Genomic DNA, 10,299 nt, shown 5'->3' with positions numbered 1-10,299 from the left:
CTGGACAAGAGGGGAGAGCTTGTTAGTGCTGTAATACAGGGCCAAGCAGTACACTTACGTGTTGATCATTTAAATGTAGTCTTAGCTGTTGGGAGTGTCTCTCTTCAGGCATCACTCACTGACTATCTGTATGTCCATCTCTAGAGTGTTTACACACTCTAACATGGAGCCTCATCAGTACATTTTAGGACAAAATCATACCCATTCAGCTGATTACAGACAGTGTGATTCAGTCAGTAAAATTCTTGGTACATGGCTCCATTCATCTTCCCTTTGATCATTTGGATTCTGCTGGTACCATGAAAAGAGAAACAGCCCCATACCATGATATGCTCTGCATATAACTCAAAAATACCACACCTACTATGTAGTTTGAAGGTGGCAGCATCATGGTATGGGGTTGTTTCTCTTGTGTCTCTTTTATCATCATCAGAATCCAAATTTCTTGAAAAGAATCTGTTCACCAGAACGGTGAGGATAAGACACAGGTGGATCTTTCAGCAGGACAAAGATCCAAAACATACTACAAAGAAGACTCTCAGATGGTTTCAGAGGAAGAAAATAAAGGTGTTGGAATGTCCCAGTCAATCACCAGACTGAAATCTAATATAACATTTGTGGAAGAAGCTGAAGATCAAGACTCACCAACTGGTCCCTCAATCTTCTGGATTTAAGTTTTAAGTTTAAGTTTATTTACTTTATTAATCCTCCTGAGGAGAAATTCACTGTCAATTACACACAGGTCCAAAAAACACACACATGCACAAACAGGACCTATACATGCACAAAGTGGAGAGATGTCAGAGTGAGGGGGCTGCCCTTGGTGAGGCGCCCCGAGCAGTTGGGGGGTTCAGTGCCTTGCTCAAGGGCACCTCGGCAGTGCCCAGGAGGTGAACTGGCCCCTCTCCAGCCACCAGTCCACGCTCCATATTTTGGTCCGGACGGGGACTCGAACAGGCGACCCTCCGGTTCCCAACCCAAGTCCCTATGGACTGAGCTACTGCCGCCCTGTCTGTGTGGATGAATGGACCTAAGTATCATCTAAACCATGTGACAGATTGATTTCTTCATACAGGAAGCATATTTAAAGCTGGTGCTACAAACAAAAGCTCTCCACCTATTCTTAAATACGTTTCATTTGGTGTGTTCAATACTTTTTCCCTGTGTTATTCCACTTTATTGTACATAACTTATTTTGGACTGAAATGTTACAATTTTTTTGTCTGTATAGTTTTGAGTTAATCAATGATGGGTGTAAACTTCATGTGAATAGCTGCACTGGAAATAGGGGTAGGGGATATGGCCCTAAAATAATATCACGATATTTCAGGGTATTTTTGCAATAACCATATTCTTGACAATATGACAAATTAGTTATAAAGATATTTTATTATTAATTTAAGAACATAGAATTGCAACAAAATAAGTGATATAATTTTACATGAAAACCTAAAAGTTTGCCTTCAAATATTCTGTAAAAACCTAACAAAAATGATCTCTCATTTCTTTAGTCTGTGAACAACAACCGAAACTCAGCGTGAGATTCAGAATCTGTATACCGTATTATTAGTCCAACTAAAAATCCACCACAAATGACACATTTAAACAGTTCCCAAACACAAAAAACGTACCCTGGGATCTTAATATATAAATGAACAGGTAATTTCCTTCTCTTTTAGAAAAATCCTAAATGATTGAGTTGGGGTTTTTTTCCCCACCATGACCTTTATGCTTTGCCATTTCTCCTCTAATCATCACGCTGTAACCCATGACAGGCTGTTAGGCTACCAGAACTATCGCACTTTCACATATACGTAGTTTTTGTCAAGCCACAAGTATTGCATAGATTTACATTCCCAAAGGTTTATGCCAAAATCACTTGACACCGACTCCCGTGTGCACATGGCAAGAGGAGAGGGAGAGATGCTGTGCTGCTGCCAGAGGAGCTGCTGAATGAGTTCCCTCTGAGTGGTAAGTCGCTTGAAGAGTCTGAGAAGTCCGAGGCTGTTCATAAAACATTCAGGACGCAATAGTTTCTTCCAGGCTCTGAATTCAAGAGCCTATACTTGTGACCAAACATTCAAACTTCTTACAATTAAACTAGAACAGCATCCATAGCAAAGAATGTCCCAGGAAGTTCTGTTACATTTTGATGTGGCAGAACCATTCCACATATTCTTCTTCCTTTTCAAAACATGGCTCCTACATTACCCACAATGCAACTTGACAGCCAACAGTTAGGTGTAAGATTGGGGTGTGTCAAGCTATTAGTGGCTAATGTAGCCTTTAGTCTCACCTGACCACAGGGTTCAAATGTCAGGAAAGCAATACAGAAAGAAGAGGTGGCTGTCTCGACCTTAATGCTGTTGGGCAGGTTCTTCTGTGTTCAGTATTTGTTGCTTTCTGAAGTCAAATGATGACACAGAGGTGCCAATAGCAAGTCTCCTGATTATAGCGGAGAGTTTCTTTATGTGTGCAGCAATATGTTTGACAGCTCTTCGGAAAGTTTGCTAGAGTTTTTACTCCATCCAGCTTTTGTTATGAGATAATTCACATAAAATTGTTTAGATGCACACATGGTGTGGATCCTTTCAAGAACAGCTCAGCGCTTAGTGTGTGCGTATTGAAGCATTAGTGACGCACAAACTAATTGGCTTTGTGTTTCAATGTTGCATATTAACTTTTGAAAATATCCTCCAACATTAATTTTTTTGAACCACTAATTTGTAAAATTAGGTTGGCCTACACAACAATTTTAGAACAAGCTCCTCTGCTCAAAACATTAAGGAAACACTGAATCATCACAGTATAACACCAAGTCTGTTAAACTTAAGGGATATCAATCTGTCCATTTAGGAAGCACAGGTATGAATCAGTTTCACCTGCATTGGTGCAAATGAAATTGATAACAGGGGCAATGGAGAGGCAAAAGCAAGAAAACAACCCAAAAAGGGAATGGTTTTACACGTGGTGGCCTCAGACAGTTGCTATCTCCTTATTGTTTCAAACTGATTCTTCTCTAGTTTTGTGTTCTGCTAGTGTCCTTGTCACTACTGGTAGCATGAGGCGGTACCTGCAACCCAATCGGGTTGCACAGGTAGTCCAGCTCCTCCAGGATGTAGTGTTGTCATGGTACCAAAATTGGGACCCACGGTACGATACCAGTGAAAGTATCACAGTTCTGAGTAGTATCATGATACCACAGCAAAAAGTAGGCAGATGTGCCTTTTGTCATTTATAAAAAGATAAATCACTTTTCTATAATACATCAATGATATTTCAATGGAATAAATTACCTATTGACTTATTCATAATTCAAAAACAGCATCAATAAGTGATTAACATAGGGGGGATCAAAATAAAATAAATAAATAAAATAAAAATCAACCAGCCAACCTCCTCCTCTGATAAGTTAAGAACAGTCCCTTCAGTGCGGTGAGGTTTTCGGACCGTTACCTGCCACAAAGAGAGAAATGTGAACGTCTCGTTTCTCCTCTGACACATCACATACCTGTGTGCCGCCACGGCTCAGCTGTTCAGGTACTTATGACACCAACGAAGAAGAAATTATTGGACCTGGAGCCGGGCTTCTTGGTCGCCGGTAAACCGCGTTATCTTGCGGTGGCCGTAATGCTCCGCCGTATTCCTGTCTGTGATCCCCGTTCAACCCACAACTGGCAGGATTCGCCTTTCGTTTCTGCTGCTGGTTGAAATCTGTACTCGCACAGCGTGCTCCTGGATGATTTCTTTTGCTTGCACAAAACTATTTTTAGTCGCAAATGCGAGTAAAATGTTCGCACTGTAAAGCTCTGAGGAAAACAAATCACTGTAGCGTATAGAAACAAATCTAGCATACAAGTAAAAAGAAATAAATAATAACTTTCACTGCTTAAAGATACTCAATAGCTCAGCTAATACCTGAAATGTCACTGGAAAACAAACCATTGCAGTAGCATACTGAGTGCCAGGTGGCCAGCGCGTGCCATTATTGGACGGCGCATGGACACTCACCCTCTTGCGATTGGACTTTGAACTTATCCCGGTACCGTGAGGTACCGTAGTCACAAGGTTTGCTGTTTCATCTTGCAAAGTCTCAAAATCATGAAGGAATTACCAGGAGACCAGCCTTTACACGAGGAGGGCTGGACAGGGCCGTAGAAAGGCATCAACCCAGCAGCAGGACCAGTATCTGCTCCTTTGTGCAAGGAAGAACAGGAGGAGCACTACCAGAGCCCTACAAAATGACCTCCAGCAGGCTACTGGTGTGCATATTTCTGACCAAACCGTCAGAAACAGATTTCATGAGGGTGGCACGAGGGTTGGACGTCCTGTAGTGGGACCTGTGCTCATGGCCCAGCACTGTGAAGCTTGACTGGCATTGGCCAGAAAACACCGGAACTGGCAGGTCCACCACCGGCACTCCATTCTCTTCACAGATGACAGCAGGTTCACACTGAGCACATGTGACAGGCGCGAAAGAGTCTGGAGATGCCATGGTGAACATTATGCTGCCTGTAACATCATCCAGCATGTTTGGTTTGGTGGTGGGTCAGCGATGGTCTGGGGAGGCATATTCTTGGAGGGTCGTACAGACCTCCCATGTCATGGCCAACGGTACCCTAACTGCTGTCAGGTAGTGGGGATGAAATCTTCAGAGGGACTGTCAGACCTTATGCTGGTGCAGTGGGCCCTGGGTACTAATTGTTGACTAACTGTGATAGACTGGGAATATGACAAGAAATGGTGTGAGACCGGGTTTGGCAACAGGTCAGGAGCCTTTGTGCTCCGTTCTATTGAAACGGCACATTCGTTAAGGGGGTCGTCCGCCAGTGGGCTACAATGAGTACCGGGCCATCAAATCCCAGCATCCGCGGTGAGAGGACACGGAATTGTTTGCACTTTTACGCATGGGTTGGTGGTGAAGTGGCGCACATGACTCGTGCTACAGACGGACGAGCCACGTATCTCGGTGCCGCTTAAAAACAGGTAATACATCTAGCTACATCTTTCCCACATCAAATATCCGTGATCGCCTAGACCCGCGTGCGTAAAAGCGCACACAATTCCGTGTCCTCTCACCGTGGATGCTGGGATTTGATGGCCCGGTACTCATTGTAGCCCACTCTTATAAGACCCAATAATAATAGTAATAATAATAATAAGTTACTGTGGACCTATATGCCATGCTTTTTAGTAAAATTACCAGAGGTGTTCGCTGAAAAACAGGTAATGTCAGCGTGTGTCCCTGGAAAATCGCTGACATGCATGGGAAATACAACTTCTACAGGCTCGCCATAGCTTACTGTCAGGACTCAGGGACCAGAATTCGTGATGGCGGACCGTCGGAATGGCGATATTTCGGAGTGGAAGCCTGTAACCGTTGGTTAAATGGCCTGTTCGGTTGGTATTCGGATAACTGGGGCTTTACTGGTATAATGCAATGGCACCACCCAGCAGTGAAATCCGTGTACGTGTTTACATGAAAAAAAATGACCCACTCTAAACGTTGAGAGATTTTTGTACACGAACTCACCCCTATGTATGACTGTGCAAGAGTGAATGCTGAAGACAAGGCAAGGGCAGGGTGGCTCAGAGAGAATACTCCTAGTGAAGTGTGTCCTGAGTCTTATTGGAGTGGTGCAACTCATAGCCTCATGGCTCTTGTGAATCACATTGCAAATCCAATGAGCCAGCCACTAAAGCTGACATCAGAAGTCCCTGGGTATGTGTGCTGTGGCAGATGACAAGTTGGTCAGACTTTTTGAGTGGAATAACCTCGAAGGTAGAGGTGATAACCAAGAGTTGAAAAAACAGATTTAGTCACAGCTCCACTACCCCCCATCATTGCTCCAACTTTCCAGGCAGATATAATCAACTTGAAACATGTACTGCAACCTTCTAAAACAGTACAGCACGCTCTGGAGCACGTTTTGATTATGTACATGACTGGTATGATCGGTGCTGAGGCAGACACTGGATGTTTCTCAAAGTCAAGGAAGGATCCTCAAACTGCCGAATTTGAAGGACACTACGTCATAGACCCCCGCCAAAGGACTGTTCCAATGTCAAGGATCCTTCAGAGTTTCACGAAGGACTGAGTCCTTCTTTCAGAGAAATTCCAAGGATGCATGTGTGGATCCTACGCGGGTATAAAATCCCCACAATGCTTTGAACACAATTTACTGGAAGTGAGACGGGGCCTCTTCAATGAAACTTCTACCAGCGAGTTTTTATCATACAAGCGTGAAAAAAACATATAGACAGTATAGAGAGAAACCTCATAATTTACACTTCCAAATGCATCCACTGCCAAATAATGACATTTTTTTGAAATAACGTGATTTAGATAAAACATAAAACTTTCATTCCGTCAGTTTCAACAGGTGTATTTTTCAGGGAATCATGGTGAAAATGGCCAGAGCAGACACATTAGAATATCCTGCAGGTCAAAGAATCACTCATTTGTTTTGAGGTGAACTTATTTCAGTGGATTGCGCGGTGGTATAATGTGAAATCGGCGCAGTCAGCTGTCTCAGAGCAGCGCAGCTCATCAGATCAGATCCACTATTCATATTATTGTAGCGCAGTGTGTGGTGACCCATACATAAAATATGGATCACTTTGAAATGACTGTGTGTGAGTCTGTGTATATACTGTTAATGATAATTTAGGACTTTTTCAGCTGCTGTCTGTACTTCATTACTCCATTTACTCTTAAATATGATCCAGGGCCCGTATTCACAAAGATTCTCATAGTCCTCTCAGAGAGCTCCTAACTTAGCCTAAAAATTCCTAGCAAGGAATCTTAGCTTAAGAGTGATTCAGGAAGTTTCTGAGACAACTCTGAGCAAGGAGGGGACAGAAACTTTTATCTTAGTGAGGAGGTGTGGTTGACCCCGTTGCCAGGTATGACGCAGTCTTCTAAAAGCTGTGATTGGTTGTTACAAAAAGGAAAAAAGAAAAAAAAAAGAAAAACAAATGCGCTCCTGGTAATGAATGGACAGTGAAATCAACCGATCATAGAACTTAGACTGTATTAAGAAATGTGTAATCATGAAAATAATTTTATGTCATGATGATGAAACTCAGAAAAATTAAATTAATTGTTACACAGCTTCAAAATGTTTGAACGTACCTCATTCACATGCCGACTATTATATTGATTTTCTTATTGTTATGTTTACCTGCCATGCTGGTTAATTTTACTACTTAATCTATTTGATATTAATGGTGGACGCAGACTCAGCTGTCAGCAATTACTGTGATTGCTGGCCTCCTTGTAAAAAGCGGTTTGATTTGGCAGAATGACCAAAACAACGAATGAAATGGAGAAAAAAAGAACGAGAAAGCCGAACTGGACAGAAGAGCAGTGCCTGCTGTTGGCACAGCTCGTGGAGGAGAACAAAGGAGTTTTAAGAGGGAAATTCGGTCCCGGGATCACGGCACAAGGGAAGAGGCAGACTTGGGAGCGCATTGCCCGACAAATCAATGCGTCGTTCCCTCTCCTTTTACGCACAAGCGATGAGTGTGAGAAGCGCTGGTACGTGCTGCAATCCAAAGCGGGCGTTATTGCGTTACTACGCTGGGTGGGAAAAGTAAGCTCATCCCTGATGAGGTCAACCACAAACATTATCCCTGCACGATCAAGCCGGTAGCGTCTTATTAAATCACTGTCGTTCAATATACGGAGAATATCTCTCCTTCCTCTCTGTCTTTCCGCCATCTTCTCTGTTTAAGACACTCTTAGGCTTCTTAAAAGTCCTCCTCCCTCCTCTTAACAGTTTTTCACCTTAGGAGCTCTCTTAAGGCCTAAGATGCTTTGTAAATAACTTTTATCTTACCAAGGGAAAATTCTAAGAAAAATCTTAGAATTCGAGGAATTCTAAGATTTTTCTTAGAATGACGTCACTAAGAGCTACTTTTAGTCTTAGGATTCTTTGTGAATACGGGCCCAGAAATATATTCTCTCTAAAAGTCACATGATTCTGACAATAATGATACATTTGTTTTAAATTGCACAACATTAGAGAGTGCCAAAATTATCACAGTACCCTCAGTCTGCTGAGGGTTAATGATGATCACCTGGGGCCGGTTGCACCAACTGGTCTTTACTACGCCTGGTCGTAACTCCTAAGACGGTCTTTGTTGAGACCGGTCTTAAGGAGTGGACTTACACCGGTTGCACCAACAGGGCTTATGCCTGGGAAGAAGTGGAAGGTCTCCTCATCAAGGCAAAAAAAGACAAGAGAAGAGAAGAGAAGAGAAGAGAAGAGAAGAGAAGAGAAGAGAAGAGAAGAGAAGAGAAGTCCAACTGGTGGGGGTCCCCCGCCAAAACCTCAATTTACAGTGACATCATTGTTGATGTATTTGGGGAGGATTCCCCTGCCTTCACTGGTTTGGATGGCTTGGCATGTTGCAGCCCGACACAAACTGTAAATCCGGTGACAGCTCTTCAATAAGTTCAAACAGATCTCTCCTACCGAATCGAAACCTCTCAGTCAGCTCCGATTGCGTCTGTCCCTAATTAATCTCTCCTGTCTAAATGCCCGCTCATTGTACAGACGGTGGATGAGACGTGTCATTATCAAGCTGCACTCTCTGCACTCTAGAGCACATGAGCGAAGCTTGATAATGACCTTACACCTGCTCTTGACTAGGCGTAAGATTTATGCCCGGTCTTGGTGAGAAGAAGGCTTAAGCCTAGATGGTGCAACCAGCGTAACTGACTTAGAACACCAAGTTGACCGACTTAGCTTAAGACCAGGCGTAAGCCCTGTTGGTGCAACCGGCCCCAGGGGACACTCATTAGTCTGTTCCAATGTGTCTTCACTAAATGCTAGGGAGGACTCTTGCCTTGGCAGGATCCTTCCCTTGGAGGAGAAACACCCACTGTCTCCACATTTAAGAGCAGACTTAAGACTTTCCTCTTTGATGAAGCTTATAGTTAGGGTTGACTCAGGCTTGCCTTGGATGCCTCCCTAGTTAGGCTGATATAGGCCTAGTCCACGGGGGACTTTCTATGATACACTGAGCTCCTTTTCTCCTTCTCTCTGTCGCTCTCTCTCTCTCCTTTGCTAACACTCATGTCCTGTTACTACATCTCGCTAACTCGGCCATATTGCATGTCACTAACTCGGCTTCTTCTCCGGAGCCTTTGTGCTCCACTGTCTTTTTTTCCCCCGTTGAAGGGTTTTTTTGGGGGAGTTTTTCCTTACCCGCTGTGAGGGTCCAAGGACAGAGGGATGTCGTTGTCTTAAAAATCCCCTGAGGCATATTGTGATTTGTGATATTGGGCTTTACAAATAAATCTGAATTGAAATTGAATTGAAGTAGATTTTTATCTCATCAGTTGTGAATTAATTCCTCGCTGGTGGACTCCTCATGTATAAAAAGCAAAGTGAGAAGTCTAACAGAAACACTCTTCTTACCGCCTTTATATTCATTGATGGCCTCTGATAAGGCATCTATTGACTCGATGTCCAAATTGTTCGTGGGTTCATCCTGTGAGAGAGAAATAAGTTAGTCGGTCATAGAATTAAATTGGGTAGTACATTGGCAGTGTGGATAAAAGGTTCAGTGGCCCTTACCAAGATCAGTACATCAGGCTGACGACAGGACAGTTCAGCAAACACTACTCTGGCCTTCTGACCACCTGTTACAGATAAATTCAGACACAATGTCAGAAAATGTTCCCTTCGTGTCAGCTGATGGCAAATGTTCATGTTCATACCAGACAGTTTGGAGATCTGAATGGTGTGGGCGTGGCTCTCAAGGCCAAAACGTCCCAGGCACTTCCTGCTGTCCTGGTAGGGAAGGTTAAAGTTCCTCATCAGGTACTCTGTGGCAGTCTCCTCCATGTTCAACTGATCAGCATACTGCTGATTAAAGAAGCCCACTTTCTGTAGGCACACAAAAGACCCAAGTTACAACTCTTCTTCTGATCTCATTTACCAAAATAAACAGAAGTTGTTGCTGTCTAACACTGTGTTCACACTGTACAAAAGGTAATTAAGAGAGCGGCTAAAAAGCTAGCCATACAGAGGAGTCAGTTACTGTAAGTTTAATTGGATTTGACTTTGTGAAAAATTTAAATTCTTTACAAATGTAAATTGTTTCCTTCATTGTTATACATTGACTTCATAAAGTATTAAGACCCCCTCACTGTTTTCACACTTTGTGTGGTAGATTTAATTTTACATGGATAAAATTGCCATTTTGCCCATTACTTATGTAAATGAGAGTTTTTGATATTTTTACTTTGTCATTATGGGTTACTGAGTGTAAACTGATGGGTAAAAA

General features: G+C 42.9%; 1 protein-coding gene across 1 annotated transcript in view; it reads right to left on the bottom strand.

Moving 5' to 3' along the window:
• Positions 1-10,299, bottom strand: part of abcf1 (ATP-binding cassette, sub-family F (GCN20), member 1) — a 57,587-nt gene that overhangs the window by 469 nt on the left and 46,819 nt on the right. The window contains exons 22-24 of the mRNA XM_050033973.1: positions 9,731-9,899; positions 9,588-9,652; positions 9,429-9,501 (exon numbers count right to left, since the gene is read on the bottom strand). Of these exons, the coding sequence (XP_049889930.1) occupies positions 9,429-9,501; positions 9,588-9,652; positions 9,731-9,899 (307 nt within the window). The remainder of the gene's footprint in view (positions 1-9,428; positions 9,502-9,587; positions 9,653-9,730; positions 9,900-10,299) is intronic.

Source organism: Epinephelus moara, chromosome 22 (assembly GCF_006386435.1).
Source record: "Epinephelus moara isolate mb chromosome 22, YSFRI_EMoa_1.0, whole genome shotgun sequence".
Lineage (NCBI taxonomy): Eukaryota > Metazoa > Chordata > Actinopteri > Perciformes > Serranidae > Epinephelus > Epinephelus moara.
This window is presented reverse-complemented; position numbering and strand designations above follow the sequence as displayed.